At 23.7% G+C, this 20,446-nt stretch overlaps 1 protein-coding gene across 3 annotated transcripts in view; it reads left to right on the forward strand.

Annotated features, from left to right (window-relative positions):
- Window positions 1-20,446, forward strand: part of LOC117181397 (multidrug resistance-associated protein 7) — a 145,310-nt gene that overhangs the window by 32,537 nt on the left and 92,327 nt on the right. For all 3 annotated transcript variants that reach the window (XR_004468114.1, XM_033374009.1, XM_033374010.1), the window contains 6 exons: window positions 722-990; window positions 1,074-1,298; window positions 5,287-6,351; window positions 9,570-9,796; window positions 12,907-13,413; window positions 15,748-15,939. Coding sequence is in view for 2 of the 3 variants with exons in the window: in XM_033374009.1 (XP_033229900.1) it covers window positions 722-990; window positions 1,074-1,298; window positions 5,287-6,351; window positions 9,570-9,796; window positions 12,907-13,413; window positions 15,748-15,939 (2,485 nt within the window). In the remaining variant the exon portion in view is untranslated. The remainder of the gene's footprint in view (window positions 1-721; window positions 991-1,073; window positions 1,299-5,286; window positions 6,352-9,569; window positions 9,797-12,906; window positions 13,414-15,747; window positions 15,940-20,446) is intronic.

Raw genomic sequence — 20,446 nt, forward strand, 5'->3', positions numbered from 1 at the left:
GAAATATTTTGAAATCTTTTGAAATCTTGAAAATCTTTCTGAAATCTTTGAAATCTTCTCAAATATTTTGAAACTCTTTAAAATCTTTAAAATCTTTGTGAGATCTTTTATAATACGTTTACAATTTTTAAAACATTTTTGAAATCTTTCAAACCTTTTAAATCTTTGCAAAATCTTTCATGTCTTTAAAAAGTTGATGAAGACATTTAGAAAACAATAACATCTTTAAAATCATTTAAATATCTTCGAAACCTTTTAAGTCTTTGTAAAATATTCAAAATCTTTTTAAAGTATTTTGGAATTGTTAAGCTCTTTGTGTTCTGAAATTTCTGAAACCTACTTACAAATTCTGAAATAATTAGAATTTTGGAAATCTGAAATCTTTGGAATATTTTGAAATGTTTTGAAGTGTTAGAAACCTTAAAAAACTTCTTAAATCTTTGACATATTTCAGAATTTGTTAATTGTTTCTGGAAACTTTTAAATCTTTCTGAAATTTTTGAAATTTATAATTTCGATTGACATTCAGAAGTCGAGTGGTCATCAAATCCTCGATGAGGATAAATCAGTTTCATTAAAAATTCCTTAAATATTTATTCTTCTCTCTAAATAACAACCATCAGGGCTTTTATTTATATTTATATTTACGATATGGATTCTTAAAAAAATTTTTCATTCCTCTCTCTATTTGTACTTATTTTTTATTTTATTTTTCTTCTAGAATTGCGAGAAAAGGAGGTGAAATACCTTTCCGGAAGAAAATATTTAGACGCTTTGTGTGTTTACTTTTGGGCAGCGACTCGAGTTTTTATTTCAGTTTTTACATTCATTGCGTACGCATCACTTGGTCATGAGTTGGACGCGAAAACAGTTTTCACAACAATGGCATTGTTGAATATGTTGATCGTCCCTTTAAATAGTTTTCCCTGGGTTTTCATTGGCCTCACGGAATCCTGGGTATCCATAAAAAGAATTCAGAGGCTCCTAGATGTAAGAATTTAGGTCTCATCAACTCAATTTTCAATTTATATTTTACAGTCAGATTTTTAAATATTCTCCTTTACATTTCACAGTTACCAGAGTTGGATGTATTGAGTTATTATTCCGATCCACCTGTGGGAGTCGATATTTTATTAAAAAATACGACGTTTAGTACAACAGGTGAATTCAAAAAACAAATTTCTCCATCTACGTCGCGAGATTTATCGCCGGTCGAGGCAAAGGGAAGAGTTGTTAAATTTGAGGATGAAAAGAGTCAAGTCTTCAGTTTACGTAATCTGGAAATTGTTGCAGAAAAGGTGAAAACATTTTTTTTTTTCATTATATTTACTTTTTTGTTTTTGATAAATTATTTAAAACCTTCTTTCTTACAAATAAAAAATAAAAACGCGCGCGGAAATTATTTTCGACAATTTATCTTATTAGTACAAATTAATTTTTTTGTTTGAAAATTCAAGTATTCTAAATGAAGTTTCATTGTTTTAGTTAAAATTTGTTTAAATAAAAATTTTGCTATTCCATTTTCAGTTAAAAATTTTTTTTCTAGTTGGAAAATCAACTATTTCGTTGAAAATTTGTCTTCTTTAATTAAAAATTCAACTATTTTGTTAAAAATTCATGTATCTTGTAGGAAAATTGTATTTTTTGAAAGAAAATTAAACTTCTTATTTCAAAATAAATCTTCTTGTATAAATATCCAGCTTGTAGGTTGAAAATTTTAATTTTTCCGTTAAATATTCATCATTTTATTTTGAAATTCATCTTTTTGGTTTAAAATTTAACTATTCCAGTTAAAGGTTCATTATTTTATTTGAAAATTCATCACTATGGTTGAAAATTAAACTATTTTGTTTAAAATCCTTCTTATTTTAGTTGAAAATTATAATTTTTTAGTTAAAAAATCCAATATTTGGTATTTTTTTAAAAGTTTTGTATTTTTTGGTAGAAAATTGATCTTTTTATTAGAAAATTAATCTTCTTGTTTAAAAGTTCAGCTTGTTGGTTGAAAATTCAAAAGTTTCAGTTCAATATTCATATTTTGTTGTTGAAAATTCATCTTTTTGGTTTAAAATTAAACTATTTCCGTTTCATTTTTGTTGAGAATTATAAGTTTTTTAGTTTATTATTCAACTATTTGGTATTTTGTTAAAAAATTTTATTTTTTGGTAGAAAATTCATCTTTATTTTTTTGAAAATGAATGTTTTTTGTTAAATTTATCTATTAGTTGAAAATTCAAACGTTTCAGTTAAATAATAATTATTTTATTTGAAAATTCATCTTTTTGGTTTTAAATTTAACTATTCCAGTTGAAGAATTATAATTTTATTTAAAAATTTATCACTTTGCTTGAAAATCGAACTATTTTCTAAAAAATCCGTTTTTTTGTGGTTGAAAATTATAATTTTTTAAAGTCAAAATTCAAAATTCAGTAGAAAATTAATCTTTTTTTTTAAATTGATCTTTTTGGTTGAAAAATCAAATGTTTCAGTTAAACATTCATTATTTAATTTAAAATTCATCTTTTTGGTTTAAAATTGAACTACACAAGTTGAAGATTTATGATTTTAATTGACAATTCATCACTTTGGTTGAAAATTATTCAATTTGGTTTAAAATCAGTTTTATTTTAGTTGAAAATAATAATTTTTTTAGTTAAAAATTCAACTAATTGGTTTTTTTTTCTTAAAACTTTGTATTTTTTGGTAGAAAATTAATCCTTTTTTTAAATTCATCTTTTTGGTTGAAAATTTAATTATTCCAGGTGAAGATTCAGGATTTTATTAAAAATTCACCACTTTGGTTAAAAATTAAACTATTTTGTTTAAAACCCGTTTCTTTTTTTTGTAGAAAATTAATCTTTTTTTTCCATTAATCTTTTTGGTTTAAAATTTCACTATTCAAGTTGAAGATTTATGATTTTATTGGAAAATTCATCGCTTTGGTTGAAAATTCAACTATTTTGTTTAAAATCCGTTTTATTTTAGTTAAAAATTATATTTTTTTTCGTGAAAAATTCAACTATTTGGTATTTTGTTAAAGTGTTGCATTTATTTGGTAGAAAGTTGATCTTCTTATTTAAAAATTGATCTTTCGTTTAAAAAGTCAGCTTATTGGTTGAAAATTCAAATGTTCTAAGTTAAAAGTTCATCATTTCATTCGAAAATTCATCTTCTTTGTTTAAAACTTAACTATTTAAGTCGAAGATTGATGATTTTAATTGAAAATTCATCACTTTGTTTGAAAATTAAACTATTTTTTTTTAAACTCGTTTTATTTTAGTTGACCATTCTATTTTTTTTTTCTTAAAAATTCAACTATTTGGTATTTTGTTAAATTTTTGTACTTTTTTATAGAAAATTGATCGTTTCTTTGTTTGAAAATTAAACTTCCTGTTTAAAATTTTGTATTTTTTTTGGTAGAAAATTGATCTTTTTATTTGAAAATTAATCTTCTTGTTTAAAAATTCAGCTTTTTATTTAAAATCTAGCTTTTTGGTTGAAAATTCAAATGTTCCAGTTAAATATTCATTATTTTATTTGAAAATTAATCTTTTTTGTGTCAAATTGAAATATTCCAGTTAAAGATTCATATTTTGTTGTTGAAAATTCATCACTTCGATTGAAAATTGAACTATTTTGTTTAAAATACATTTCTTTTCTGTTAAAAATGATAGTTTTTTAAATTCAACATTCAAATATTTGGTATTTTGACCAAACTGTGTATTTGTTGGTAAAAAAATCATCTTTTTTTTTTAATTTATCGATTTGGTTTAAAATTAAACTATTCCAGTTTAAGATTCATATTTTGTTGTTGAAGATTCATTAATTTGATTGAAAATTAAACTATTTTGTTTAAAATCCGTTTTATTTGAGTTAAAAATTAGAATTTTTTTTGGTTAAAATATCCACTATTTGGTATTTTGTTTAAGTTTTGTATTTTCTGATAGAAAATTGATCTTTCTATTGGAAAATTAATCTTCTTGTTTAAAAATTCAGCTTCTTATTTAAAAATTTAGCTTTTTGGTTGAAAATTCAAATGTTCCAGTTAAGTATTCATTATTTTATTTGAAAATTAATCTTTTTTGTGTCAAATTGAAATATTCCAGTTAAAGATTCATATTTAGTTGTTGAAAATTCATCACTTCGATTGAAAATTGAACTATTTTGTTTAAAATCTATTTCTTTTCTGTTAAAAATGATAATTTTTTAAATTCAATATTCAAATATTTGGTATTTTGATCAAACTGTGTATTTGTTGGTAAAAAATCATCTTTTTTTTTAAATTCATCGATTTGGTCTAAAATTAAACTATTCCAGTTAAAGATTCATATTTTGTTGTTGAAGATTGATTAATTTGATTGAAAATTAAACTATTTTGTTTAAAATCCATTTCTTTTCTGTTAAAAATGATAATTTTTTAAATTCAATATTCAAATATTTGGTATTTTGATTAAACTGTGTATTTGTTGGTAAAAAAATCATCTTTTTTTTTAAATTCATCGATTTGGTTTAAAATTAAACTATTCCAGTTAAAGATTCATATTTTGTTGTTGAAGATTGATTAATTTGATTGAAAATTAAACTATTTTGTTTAAAATCCGTTTTATTTGAGTTAAAAATTAGAATTTTTTTTGGTTAAAATATCCACTATTTGGTATTTTGTTTAAGTTTTGTATTTTCTGATAGAAAATTGATCTTTTTATTTGAAAATTAATCTTCTTGTTTAAAAATTCAGCTTTTTATTTAAAATCTAGCTTTTTGGTTGAAAATTCAAATGTTCCAGTTAAATATTCATTATTTTATTTGAAAATTAATCTTTTTTTATGTCAAATTGAAATATTTCAGTTAAAGATTCATATTTTGTTGTTGAAAATTAATCACTTTGATTGAAAATTGAACTATTTTGTTTAAAATCCGGTTCGTTTTAGTTGACAATTAATTTTCTCATCTGAAAGTTTAACTGTTCTATTTTTAGTAAAAAATTTGTATTTTTTACTGAAAAATTGAAGTAATTTTTCAAAATTAATTTATTTTGTAATGTTTTGCTCTCTTGTATTAAAGGTTTATATAGAATGAACGTTATGAATGAAAATAAAACAATGTTTGCGTTTTGCCGCAAATATGAAAATGTTACTTTTGGTTGTCCAAGAAAATGGAAAAACTTGACCGAGAAAGTACCGGAAGTTTGAAATTGTCCCGGATTTTCCGATAACAATAGTTTAAAAATAATAATCGAAAATGTCGCCATGTAGTTGTTAATAATTCCGACTCCTGTTCAATTTTTAGGGCCAGTTAATAGGAGTAATGGGAAGAGTTGGAAGTGGAAAATCCCTACTTTTGGATGGAATTTTGGCCGAAATAACGAAAGGTGAAGGTCTAGTTGCTGTAAGCAGTTTAGATTCGGGTTTCGGCTTCGTAAGGCAAAATCCATGGATTCAGCGTGGATCAATTCGTGAAAATATTCTATTCGGCAAGCCTTATGATCACAACAAATACAAATCCGTGATAAAAGCCTGCGACTTAACTGACGATCTGAACTCCTTCCCCAAGAAAGACTTGACCGGAGTCAGTGAAGCCGGCATGACTCTGAGTGGTGGTCAAAAAACCAGAATTACTCTCGCTCGTGCAGTTTACGCCGACAAAGATATTTATCTCCTCGACGACATTTTAGCAACTCTAGATGTGCGAGTTGCCAAAAATATTTTCAACAACGTTGTCCTCGGTCTTCTGAAAAACAAAACGAGAATCATCTGCACCCATCAAACTCAATATTTGATCCATGCCGACCTGGTCTTGGAGATATCGCGAGGAAAAATTGTGAAGCAGGGAAAACCGACTGTGATACTCTCAGATTTAGAGGAGTATCTTTTAACAACTGATTCCATAGAATCCGAATTGGGGGTTGCTGCCAAGAAGGAAATTGTCAAAGATTTGAAAGAACCAGATGATGGAGATAGGGATTCTCTTCTAGAGGATGAGGCTCTTGAAAAAGGAACTCTGCGATTTAGTGTTTACACTGCTTACTTTAAAGCTGTGGGAAATTATCTAGTCGTCGCGATTTTATTGTCTCTGTTCCTGATGCAGAGCTCAAGGAATATAACAGATCTGTGGCTATCTTTTTGGGTCACTCAGTCGAATGAGACGAGTTCTACCAATTCGACGAAACATGCAGGATTGCAGTTTTTGGCTGATGGAAATGGAACGCAGGAGGTTAAATATTATTTAACGGTTTATGCCATTTTGGCGGTTTTGAATACGTTTTTTACACTGATTAGGGCCTTTTTGTTCGCCTATGGCGGCCTACAAGCCGCGATTTTTATGCAGAAGTATTTGCTGAAGATTGTTATTAAGGTGAGCAAAAGGCTGTTTATAAAATATTATGACCGGGAATTTTATTTGATCGGGAAATGAGAGTGAATTTATTTTTTCAACGGAAATTTTACAAATTAAAAAAAAAATCTGTCCTATTTTCTTTGGTTTCAACCATTTTTTCAATAATTAGTTAAATTGTGATCTTTTTCAATGATATCATTCACTTTAGAATGCGTTATTTCAAAATCTCCGACTGTTAACATTTTCCATTTTATTTTTTAAATTTTAAATCGTATATTTTAATTTAATGAATTTTAAAATGTAGTTTTAATTACTTAAATAATTAAAATTAAGGAACGTTGAAAATCAAAGATTTTTGATAAAAGGGCATTTTTAGTTGAACATCTCTGAATATAAATTAACTAATGATTTTTTAAATATTTTAGATTTTAATTTAAACTGTTTTAATTGGTATTAAACAAATGCAAACGCCCGATTGTTTTTAATCATTTTTTAAATGAATAGTTAAATCATTATCTTTTTTAATTATTATATCATTTAGTTTAGAATACTGTACAAATTTTCTATTTATTTTTAAGCTTATATTTTAGATTTTAATATAAACTGTTTTAATTAGAGGTCAAAAAATGCAAACGCCGGATTGAAACTTTATAAACTATTTTCAATTTTAAAAGAATTTCAAAATTATAAACCGGGAATTGACAGTGAATTTATTTTTGGTCCAGAAAATTTACAAATTTGTAGAAAAATAAAATCTGTCCGATTTTCTATGATATCAACTATTTTTTTTATTTTAAACATTTTCTGTTTTAGATTTGTAGTTTTTAAATGTCCTTTTTTATTTAAAGAATTTAAAATTGCAGGTTTAAAGACTTAAACCATTAAAATTTAGGAGCGTTTAAAATCAAAGATGTATGACAAAAAAATAGCATTTTTAGTTGAATATGAATGAATATAATGAATTAATATGATGTGAATATAAATTAACTAATACTTTTTTTAAAGATTTTAGGTTTTAAATCAAACTGTTTTAATTGGAGGTAAACAAATGCAAACACCCCATTGAAACTTTATAAACACTTTTCAATCTTAAAGGAACTTCAAAATAATAAACCGGGAAATGACAGTGGATTTATTTTTTGACCGTGAATTTTACTAATGTTTAGAAAAATAAAATCTGTCTGATGTTCTTTGATTTCAACCATTTTTTCAATAATTAGTTAAATTGTGATCTTTTCCAATTATGATATAATTAACTTTAAAATGCGTAATACGAAAATCTTTCACTTTAAAAATGTTTCATTTTAGATTTTTAATTTTGAAACGTACATTTTAGGTTAAAGAATTTTAAAATGCAGTTTTAAATACCTAAATAATTAAAATTAAGAGCGTTTAAATTCGAAAATTTTTGATTTAAAAAAAGCATTTTTAGTTCAACATCTGTGAATATAAATTAACTAATGATTTTGTTAATATTTTAGATTTTAAATCAAACTGTTTTAATTGGTATCAAACAAATCTAAACGCCTCATGAAAACTTTATAAAATATTTTTAGTTTTAAAAGAAATTTAAAATAATAAACCGGGAAATGACGAATTAATTTTTTTCCGAGAATTTTACAAATTTTTAGAAAATTAAATCCGTTCAATTTTCTTTGATTTCAACCATTTTTTTCAATACTTAGTTAAATTGTGATCTTTTTCAATTATGATATCATTCACTTTAGAATGCGTAATTCGAAAATCTTTGATGTTAAAAATTTTACATTTTAGATTAAAAATTTTTAAACCTACATTTTAGTTTAAAAAATTTTTTGAATTCAGTTTTAATGACCCAAACAATTAAAATTTAGGAATGTTTAAAAACGAAGATTTTTTTATTAAAAAAGAATTTTTAGTTGAATATCTGTGAATATAAGTTAACTAATGATTTTTTAAATATTTCTCTTTTTGACTAAAAATTCAGCAATTTGTTAGAAAATTAACTTCTTTTTTGATACTTCGTCTTTTTTTTTTTGGTTAAACATTCATTCTCTTTGTAAAAAATGCATCTTTTTGATGGAAAAGTGAAATATTTGGTTGAAAATTCGTCTTTTTCATAGAAAATTGATCTTCCTGATGGAAATTTTATCCTTTTTGGCTAAAAACGCAACTGTTTGGTTGGAAATTAACCTATTCTGGCTAAAAATTTAACAATTTTGTAGATAATTTATCTTTTTGGATTCTAAATTCAAAATTTTCGTTGAAATTTCATCTTTTTGGTAGAAAAATGATCTTCTTGGTGGAAAATTCATCTTTTTTGTTGAAGATTTATCATTTCAGTTGAAACTTGAACCGCTTTTGCAGACAATTCATCTTTTTGTCTTCAAAATTCAACAATTTATTTGAAAAATTGTCTTTTTTGATTGAAAAATCAACTACATAGTTAAAATTTTACTACTTTGTAAAAAATTATTTTGTTGTTATTAATGATTAATAATTTTAGTTGAAAATTTCATCTATTAAGTTGTGAATTAACTTGTTTGTTGAAAAATCTTATTTTTGAGTTGAAAATTCAACTATTTTTTTTAGAAAATTTGCCCATTCAGCTGGAAAATTCAACATTTTGTTTGAAAAGGGTTTTTTTTGGTGAAAATTCATATATTTGATGAGAAATTGAAACATTTTTAGTAGAATTTTTAACTACTTGGTTAAAGTGTATTCTATTTATTTGGTAATTAAACAATTGGGTGAAAACAAAATATTTTTGGTTTCAAAATTCAACAGTGTTTTAGATAATTCGTCCTTTTGGATTCCAAATTCAACCATTTATTTTTAATTTGCCTTTTTTGGTAGAAAATTAATTTTATGAATTGGAAATTCATCTGCTTGGTTGAAAGTCGAACTATCAATATTAAAAATTCATCTAATTTTTTGAAAATTTAACTATTCCATTTTTGGTTGAAAATTTATGCTTTATTCGTTGAAAATTCAATTATTGGTAGCAAATTCATGTATGTTCTTGAAAAATCATTTTTCTTGTTTGAAAATGAACAAGTTTGTTGAAAATTCAGCTGGCTTCTTAAAAATTCTTCCATATGGATTGAAAATTCATCTATTTTGGTAGAAAATCTTTTTTGGTTTACAATTCCACTATTTTGTTAAAAATGTAAGATATTTATTTTTGAAAGCTTAAGATTTTAAAGGGGAGGATTGAGAAAATTGGGTAACTCAGGATTTTTTTATCATTTTTGCAGGCGAAGTCTACCTTTTTTGATATTCAACCACTCGGCAGGATAATAAACAGATTTTCTTCTGATACGTATACAGTGGATGATTCACTTCCTTTTGTTTCCAATATTCTCTTTGCACAATTTTTTGCATTATTGGGAATTGTTGTTGTCACGCTTTATGGATTGCCGTGGATATTTTTAATTTTAGCGCCGCTTGTTCCAGTTTATCACTGGATTCAAAACCATTATAGGTAAGAAGAATTGAATTTTCATTTATTTTTATGTTTTGGAAGGGTGGTCGCAAAATTTTGGTAAACAACTTTTCTGTGTGAAAGCACCTCTTCTTCAGACAGGGGCTTTCACACATAAAATTATTTTACTGGCATTTTCGGTTTGTTCAATTATAAGTTTATTGAGGCGGAAACAACTATGATAGTGCGCTGGACCGCCCGGTTATCTGAACTGGTAATCCACTTTTAATCCTCTTAATCCGGCGTTATCCACTAATAACCTTGCAAATTTACTTTTAAATTAATTTTCTTGACTGAAAATTTAACTATTTCATTACACATTTTTTTTTAGTTGAAAATTTAGGTATTTTCTTGAAAAATCGTCTTTTTCGATAGAAGAATAATTTTCTTGTTTGAAAATTCATGTTTCTGGTTCGAAGATTAACTATTTGGTGAAAAATTATTCTACTTTGTACAAAATTTAACTATATTGTTAAGAATTTGTATTTTATTTGTTTAGAAATTAATTTTTTTAACTAAACGTTTAACTATTTCATTGGAGTCCTATATTTTGTTATTAAAAATTAGTATTTTTTGGTATAGAATTAATCTTTTGGTTTAGAAACTTATATATTTGGTTCAAAATTAAAAAATTTACTATTTTGTAGAAAATTTTTTGTTAGAAAATTAATTTTTTAAACCGAAAGTGTAAACTATTTAATTTTTTAATGCTAACTAATCTTTTTTATTTGCAAATGAATATATTTTGTTGAAAATTTGTATTTTTTCGTAGAAAATTGATCTTTTGGGTTGAAAACACAACAATCTGGTTAAAAATTAATTTCTTTGTTTGAAAATTTAATTATTTTGTAGAAAATTTTTCATTTTTTGTCGAAAATTAATTTTTTGAACTTAAAATGTTAACTATTCTATTTTTTAAATTATAAATTAATCTTTTTTAATTGAAAATTCAGCTATTTTAGTTGACAATTCATCACTTTAATTGGGAATTGAACTATTTTGTTGAATTTTTCCCCCTTTTTTTAAAACTCATGTATTTTCTTGAAGATTTTTATTTTTCAGCCGCAAATCAATCTTCTGGATTGAAATTTCATGTTTTTGGTAGAAAATTTAATTATTTAATTAGAAATTAATTTCTTTAGTTGAAAATTTAACTATTTAATAGAAAATTTTTTACTTTTGTACAAAATTGTGTTTTTGTTAGAAAATTGATGTTATTAACTGAAAATGTTAAGTTCCATTTTTTATCGTAAACTTGTCTTTTGGGTTGCAAACACAACTTAATTAATTATTGATTGAAAATTTTAACTATTCCATCTTAGATTGTGAATTTATCTATTTTAGTTGAAAATTTCAATATATTCTTGATAATTAATGTGTTTTGTTGAAAAAAATTTGTCTTTTTTTGGTAAAAGATTAATATTTTTGGATGAAAATTGAACTATTTTCGTGATAAATTTAACTATTTTGTAGAAAATTGTTTTTTGTTTTTGTTGGTAGAATATCAATTTTTTCAACTGGAAATCTTAACTATTCCCTTTTTTTTAGTGTCAATTGATCTTTTTTAGTTGAAAATTTGATTATTTTCCCCTCTTTTTTATTAGAAAATTCATCAATTTTGTTGAAGATTCGTCTTTTTTGTAAGCAAATTCACGTTTTTTGATGAAAATTCTATTACTTGTTTTAAAGTTGAAAAATCTTTTGAAAAGTAATTCGTCTTTTTCGTCTTTTTCGTTAGCAAATTCATGTTTTTGGATGAAAATTCTATTATTTGTTTTAAAGTTGAAATATCTTGTGAAAAGTAATTATTTGGTTGAAAATGCAATTAATTTGGTAGCAAATTCAACCATTTGGTTAACAATTAATTTCTATGTTGAAAATTCATGCGTTTTGTTGAAGATCGTCTTTTTTTGGTAGACAATTTTATCTCCTTCGTTAATTTTTTTTTATTGGAAATTGAACCACTTGCTGGAAAATTGAACTAATTTAAAAAAATATATTTTCTCTTTAGAGAAGCTAAATTTTAGTTGAAAATTCAACAATTTTTTTAAAAGTCTTTTTTTGTTTTGCTTAAGAATTAATTTTTGTAATTTATATATTTATATTGTATTTTATATTTTAATTTATAATTTTACGTTCGGTTTAAAGTTTGTCTTTTTGAATTTAAAATTCCATTATTTTATTAGAAATGCGTGTATTTTGTTAAAAAGTTATCTTTATTGGTAAACAATTAATCATCTTGGTTAAAATTTGATCTGTTCAGTAGAAAATTTAATACATATTTTGTTGAGAATTTATAGCTTTTGGTTAAAAATTAATCAACATTGTAGAAAATTTAAGAATTTTGTTAATGTTTTTTTTTTATTCGAGATTTATAATTTTATTTCAAAAATCATCTTTTTGGTTGAAAATGTAACAAATTTGTTAAAAATGTTCTTTTTTTGTTGAAAACAAGTTTTTTATTTAGAATTTAACTATTAATTATTTTTGTGTGGAAAATTGATTTTTTTTATTTGAAAAATTAAATATTTTGTTAAAAATTCGTGTATTTGGTTGAAAATTCGCATTTTTCGGTAGGAAATTATCTTTTTGGTTGATAATTCAAGTTATTGGTTAAATATTGAACTAATTGAGAAAAAGTTAATCCATTTTTCTAAAAATTTGGTTTTGTTCAGGCGAAGTAATCCACCAAAATTTTATGTAATCCAAGGCAATCCTAGGCAATCTGAAGTAATCTACCTCCACTGGATCGCATTTTTAAGAGTTGTTTCCCTTTGTTTTTTTACTTTAAAATTCATCTGCTTTATCAGAAATTACATCTTTCTTGGATAAAAGTTCAACTGTTTGATTCAAAATTTTTCTGTTTTGTTGAAATTAATTAATTAATTAATTAATTAATTTTATCTCCTTCGTTAATTTTTTTTATTGGAAATTGAACCACTTGCTGGAACACTGAAAATTGGGACTAAGGGCTTGAAAATTAATGTGATTTATTAAAAATTAAAAATTATGTTATATAATTATTATATATAATTCAATATATAATATATGACGTTGAAAATTTATATACTTAATTCTAAGATTTTATTATTTACATCCCATATCTTTAGGTTAACTTCAAGAGAGTTAAAACGACTCTCAAGTTCCGCTCTTTCACCTCTCTACGCACACTTTAACGAAACTTTGCAAGGCCTGAGTACGATCAGAGCTTTTCGAGCAGTTTCTCGTTTTAAATACGAAAACGAGCATTTTTTGGAATCTAGTCAAAAAGCGATATTCGCTTCTACAGCTGCTGGACAATGGCTGGCCTTGAGATTGCAATTTATAGGCATATCTCTTTTGGGAGGCGTTTGCGCCATGGCTGTTATACAACACCAGTACGAAATCGCACAACCCGGATTAATCGGATTGGCTATAACTTATATGTTGTCAATTTCCGGTTTGCTTTCTGGGGTGGTTAATGCATTTACGGAAACCGAAAGAGAGATGATTGCAGTTGAGAGAATCAATCAGTATCTGGAGAATATTCAAATTGAAACAACGGGCGGAGAAAATCCACCCTATGCTTGGCCCACTCAAGGAGTTGTTGAATTTAAGAACGTCGTTCTCAAATACCGGTAAGAAAAAATTAGAAAATTGGTGGAAAATTTCGGTAAATTAGTTTTCCGTGTGGAAGCCCCAGTTGCATTTGAAGGTGCCTCCACACCGCAAACTGTCCGGATTTAAAAGTATTTAGGCTGAATTCGAAAAGTGCAGTGGAAAATTTACTTTGTTTTTTTAAGCAGAATTTTTAGTTTTATAACCTAATATTTAAAATTATTAAACATGAACTTAAATTTTTATTGAAACTATTATTCTTTATTATATAAACTATTAAAAATTTGACTTATTTATTGCCGACTTCATAGTCTTTCCCCTATTCGCCTTTTTCCCTTTTTTCTCGGTTTTTTATTTAAATGCGTACTGAATTAATAAAGACCCTCAAGAAAAATCAACTTTTTTTTTGTCCACCTAATTATTTTTCGTTGAGAATTCATCTTTCGAAATAAAAATTTAATTATTTGGTTAAATAAATTATTTGAAGGAAATGGAACAATTTTATTTGAAAAGTTATCTTTTTTGGTTGAGAATTCGTCTTTTGGGTTGAAAATTAACTTTTTTGGTTAAAAATGCAACTATCTGGTTACAAATTTAATTATCTTAACTAATATTCCACAATTTTATTATAATGTATCGATTTTTTGTGCGAAACTTAACAGTTTTTTTAAATTTTGTTATTTTGGGGTTGAAAATTCATCTCTTGGGATAGAAATTTAATTTTTTTGTTTAAAAATGTGAACTCTTTGATTGCAAATTTAATTATTTAAATTAATATTAAAATCTATAATAAAAAATGTATTGGTTTGTGGCTGCACATTCAACTGTTTTGTTGAAATATTGTTAAAAATTCATATTTTTGTTTTAAAAATGCAACTATTTTGTAGAAAATTCATATATTTGGGTGTAGCGATTTGATATTTTTTTTTGAAAATGGAACGTTTTGCTTGCAAATTTTATACGTTGTATGAAAATTTCACAATTTTATTAAAAAGTTATCTTTTTTGGTTATAAATTCAACTGTTTTTTAAAAGTTTTTCCTTTTTTTGGTTAAAAATTCCACTATTTGGTTGAAAATTAATTTTTTTTGTTGATTAAAAATTTCTTGATTTCTTTCTTTTTTTTCTCTCTTGATTAAAAATCCAATTATTTTCTTGAAAATTCATTTCTTTGGGTAGAAATGTTATCTTTTTGGTTAAAAATATGAATTATTTGAATACAAATTTTACAATTTTATTTAAAAACTATCCTTTTTGGTAGCAAATTTAACTGTTTTTTTTTAATTTCGTCATTTTTGTTTAAAAATTTAATTATTTTAGTAGAAAATTGAACTATCGGTTGAAATTTCATACTTTCGTTTTAATAATTTAACTTTTTTGTAATAAATTTTTGCTTATAAGTTTATCTCTTTTCTTAGAAAGTTGAAATGAAACTGTTTGCTTGAAAATTAATCTTTTTGGTTGAGAATTCAACTATTTAGTTGAAAATTCGTCTTTTGTGGTTAACTTCACCTATTTTTCATTTAAAATAATTTTTTTTAGAAATATCCAGTATTACATTTTATGTTCGAAATTAAGTTTTTAAACTGAAAATGTAACTATTCCAGTTGAAGATTTATAATTTTAGTTGGAAATTTATCTCTTTTTTTTTTTTATTTTTTGAATTTGTTAAACAAAAATCGAACAGTTCCAGATTTGGTAGAAAATCGATATTTTCTAGTTGAAAAATCGTCCTCTTGGTTTGAAATTTCATCTCCCTTGGTTAAAATTTAATTTTTTTATTTTGATAAAAATGCAAATTTTTGATTTAAATTAATCTGTTGTGGCTGAGAACTTTACTAATTTGTTGATCATTTGTTCTTTATTTAGTTGAAAATTAATTTTTTAAACTAAAAATTTAACTACTCGATTTTTGGTTAAAAAATAATCTTTTTTAAAGTGAAAATTCAACCGTTTGGTTGAAAATTCATGTATCTTCCTGGAAAATTGTATTTTTTTGGTCGAAAATTAATCTTCTTTATTTAAAATTCATTTTTTAGTTGAAAATTAAACTATGTTGTTAAAAATGTATTCGTTTTATTGACTGGAAATGTTAGAATTTTAGTGTGTATTAAATTGAATTTAATAAAGTACTCACACCTTTTATTTAAAAAGATTTATTCACCTATTTTTGTAGAAAAAAAAAGTTAAAAACATTTTAAGTTCTGTTTCAGTTTGTTTCACATTATGTATTTTGGTTTTAATCTTAAACTTAAAAACTGAACTATTTCAAGTTGGTTTAAATAATAAAAAATAAAATATATATAAATTGAAAACTGCAAAGTTTAATAGAATTTTCTATTTTTTTTTTTTCAGGGAACATTCAGTGCCTTCTTTAAAAGGAGTTTCGTTAAGCACGAGGCCAGCAGAAAAAATTGGAATCGTTGGAAGAACGGGGGCAGGAAAAAGTTCTATTTTGTCCTCTCTTTTCAGATTAACAGAAATCACCTCTGGCGAGATTCTTATCGACAATGTCAACGTCAAGACATTGCAACTTAATGCATTGAGGTAAGAAAGAAATTAAATTAAATTTTATCTAAAAAACTTTTTTTTATTTAAAAATTAAAAACTATTTGCTTAAAGTATCAACTATTGGCTCATTATTTGTTCAGGTTTCGCATTTTTTTGCTGAAAATTCAACTATTTCGATGAAAATTGAACTGTTTTGATAAAACTTAATTTTCTTGTTTGAAGAATGAAGATTCTTCATTTTAAATATCAATTTTCGTCAATAATAAAAAAAAAATTGTTCATGCTTTTCTTTTATGTTATTTTAGATATTAGATACTATGAAATGAAATAATTTTATAATAATATTAATTTTCTATTTTAATTTAAAAGTCTTGGGAGATGAACAAAAACTCTATTAAGTTTTTAAATATATTTTTCAATGCTTTTACTGATTGGTTATTATACATTTTTTCAGATGTTTTTGGTTTAATTTTTAACTGTTTTTTATCTAAAAGTAAAATATTTTTAGCTTGGAATATCAACTGTGGCACTTTTCGGTGAAAATTAATCTTTTTTGGTTGCAAATTCACCTTTTTAATTGAAATCTTAAATATTTCCTTGAAATATGGTCTTTATGGGTTGAAAATTAAACTATTTTGGTAGACAATTAATATTTTCCGGTTAAAATAAATAGAAAATTTAATTAAATATTCGTTTTTTTTTTACTTGTCAAGTAATTTTTTAGTTAAAAATGCAACCACATTATTGAAAATTCATTTTTTTAAATTGAAGATTTATAATTTTAGTTGAAAAGTTTTCTCTTTGATTGAAAATTTTAATATTTTGTTGAAAATTCATCTTCTTTTGTAGAAAATTAAAATTCTTTGAGGAAAATTCATCTTTTTGGTGTAAAATTGAAGTATTCGGTTAATAATTGATTTTCTTATTGGAGATTTAACTTTTTGGTTGGAAGTTTAACCATTTTGTTAAAACTTTTTTTTTTATTCAACTTTTAGAACTGAAGATTTGACCATTCCATTTTTGGTTGAAAATTTATCTTTTTAAGTTGAAAACTGATGTATTTTGTTCAAACTTCGTCTTTCTGGCAGAAAATTAATCTTCTTAGAAGAAATTTTCTTTTCAAATTGAAAATGCAATTGCTTGGTTTAACATTAATCTGTTTTTGTTGAGGACTCAATTATTTTCTTAAAAATTCAACTTTTTGGGTTGAATTAAGCTGTTTTTTATTTAAGATCAAATTTTTTTGTTTGACGTTCCAGCTATTACATTTTTGTTAAAAATTCATCTTTTCTGGTTTAATTTAACTGTTTTTGATTCAAAATTAAAATTTTTTGGTCGCAATATCAACTATGACACTTATCGTTGAAAATTAATCTTTTTTGGTTGAAAATGAAAGTATTTGGTTGAAAGTTGAACTATTATGTTAAAAATTAATTTTTTTTGTTGCTCAAAATTGATCATTTAAGTTGAAAATTTATTTTTTTAATTGAATTTTTAAATATTCTCTGGAAATATGGTATTTATGGGTTGAAAATCAAACTATTTTGGTAGAAAATTAATATTTTCGTATTGACATCAATATAAAATTTAATGAAAAATCCTTTTTTTGTCTTGAGAATTAATTTTTTAGTTAAAAATGCAACTAAATTATTAAAAATTCATTTTCCTAATTGAAAATTCATCTTTTTTGTATAAAGTAAAAATTCTTGAAGGAAAATTGATCTTTTTTGTTAAAATTTGAACTATTTTGTTAAAAATTTTAATTTTTTTAGTTGAGATTTTTTTAAACAGAAGATATAGATATTTTATTTTCGGTTGGAAATTTATCTTTAATAGTTAAAAATTAAACTTTTAGGTTGAAAATTCATGCATTTTGTTCAAAATTAATTTTAAATATCAATTATAAAAAAAAATGTTCTTGGTTTTCTTTTGTGTTATTTTAGATATTAGATACTATGAAATTCTATAATTTTATAATAATATTAATTTTCTATTTTAATTTAAATATCTTGAGATGAACTAAAATTCTATTTAGTTTTTTAAAATGTTTTTAATGCATTTACTAATTGGTTATTATACCATTTTTTCGGTGAAAATTAATCTTTTTTTGTTTGAAAATTCAACTACTTGGTTGAAAGTTGAACTACTATGTTAAAAATTTATTTTCTTATTGCTAAAGATTAATAATTTTAGTTGAAAATTCACCTTTTTAATTGATATTTTAAATATTTTCTTGAAATGTGGTCTTTATGGGTTGAAAATTAAACTATTTTTGTAGACAATTAATATTTTCTGTTCAAAATAGATACAAAATTTAATTAAATATTCGTTTCTTTTACTTTAAGATTCATAATTTTGGTTGAAAATTAATCTCCTTGGTTAAAATTGAGGCATTTTGTTTAACATTTAATTATTTCGTTGAAAACTTATCTTTTTTGTTGACCGTTAAAATTCTTTGAGAAAAATTCATTTTTTCGTTTTAAAATTCAAGTACTTGTTCAATAACTGATTTTTCTAATTTGAGATCCAATTCTTTGGTTAGAAGTTTAAATATTTTCTTAAAAAATTCTTATTTTTTAGTTTAAATTTCATTTTTTTAACTGAAGATTTAACTACGCCATTTTTGATGGAAAATTTATCTTTTTTAGTTGAAAATTCAACTCGTTAGTTGAAAACTTATGAATTTCGTTCAAACTTCGTCTTTTTAGTTTAATTTAACTTTTTTTTTTAAATCTGAAATTAGAATATTAAATTAAAACACTTTGTTGAAAATTCATCTACTTAGTTAAAAGTTGAACTACTATGTTAAAAAATAATTTTTTTTTTTAAGATTCATAATTTTAGTTGAAAATTCATATTTTTAGTTGATATTTTAACTATTTTCTTTAAATATAGTATTTATCGGTTGAAAATTAAACTATTTTGGTAGAAAATTATTATTTTTGTGTTAATATAAATATAAAATTTAATTGAAAATTCTTTTTTTTTCGCTTGAAAAGTTATTTTTGAGTTAAAAATGCAATTAAATGATTAAAAATTGATTTTTCTGATTGAAGATTCATAATTTTAATTGAAAATTCATCTTTTTTGTAGAAAATCAAAAATCTTGAAGGAAAATTTATCCTTTTTGTTGAATTTTACTTTTGGTTGGAAATGAATCTTTATCAGTTTAAAATTAAACTATTAGGTTCAAAATTCATCTACTTAGTTGAAAATTGAGCTACTGTGTTACAAATTAAGTTTTATTTTTGCTGAAGTTTCATAATTTTAGTTGAAAATTCATCTTTTTAGTTGACATTTTAACTATTTTTTTGAAATATGGTATTTATGGATTGAAAATTAAACTATTTTGGTAGAAAATTAATATTTTCGTATCAACATAAATTAAAAGTGCAGTTGAAAATTCTTTTTTTTTCTCTTGAAATGTAATTTTTTAGTTAAAAATGCAACTACATTATTAAAAATTGATTTTGTTGATTTAAGATTCATAATTTTAGTTGAAAATTCATCTTTTTAGTCGATATTTTAACTATTTTCTTGAAATATGCTATTTATGGGATGAAAATTAAACTATTTTAGTAGAAAATGAATATTTTCGTATCAACATAAATTAAAAGTTTAGTTGAAAATTCATTTTTTTCTCTGAAATGTAATTTTTTAGTTAAAAATGCAACTACATTATTAAAAATTGATTTTGTTGATTTAAGATTCATAATTTTAGCTGAAAATTCATCTTTTTAGTTGACATTTTAACTATTTTCTTGAAATATGGTATTTATGGGATGAAAATTAAACTATTTTGGTAGAAAATTAATATTTTCGTGTCAACATAAATTAAAAGTTTAATTGAAAATTATTTTTTTTTCTCTTGAAATGTAATTTTTTAGTTAAAAATGCAGCTACATTCTTAAAAATTGATTTTCCTAATTGAAGATTCATAATTCTCAATAAAAATTGATCTTTTTTGTTGAAATTAGAAATATTTTATTAAAAATTTTAATATTTTTAACTGATAATAAATTTTATTAAGCTGAAGATGGAGATATTTTATTTTTGATTGAAAATTTATCTTTATCAGTTAAAAATTAAACTTTTCGGTTAAAAATTCATGCATTTTGTTCAAAATTCGTCTTTTTCGTAGAAAGTTAATCTTTTTGGTAGAAATTTCATTTTCATGGCTGAAAGTGCAATTATTTCGATGACAATTGAACTGTTTCGATGAAAAATAATTTTCTTGGTTGAATATCCATCATTTTAAGTATCAATTTTCATCAATTATAAAAAAAAATTGTACTTGCTTTTCTTTTCTGTTATTTTAGATATTAGACACTATGAAACGACTTTTGGATTCATTTAAAAAAAAAGGAAGTTATTTTAAATTTAAAATCTGTAATATTATTATTATTATTATTATTATTATTATACCATTAAGCCATTTCCCTTCGGGGTAGGCGTGACTCACTCGGCAGGGGAAAGGAGTAGTGTGTGAATGGGATAGAGATTTTTCAGATTGATCCAGAATTCTCGTGCTATTTATGTAAAT

Source organism: Belonocnema kinseyi, chromosome 10 (genome assembly GCF_010883055.1).
Source record: "Belonocnema kinseyi isolate 2016_QV_RU_SX_M_011 chromosome 10, B_treatae_v1, whole genome shotgun sequence".
NCBI classification, from domain to species: domain Eukaryota; kingdom Metazoa; phylum Arthropoda; class Insecta; order Hymenoptera; family Cynipidae; genus Belonocnema; species Belonocnema kinseyi.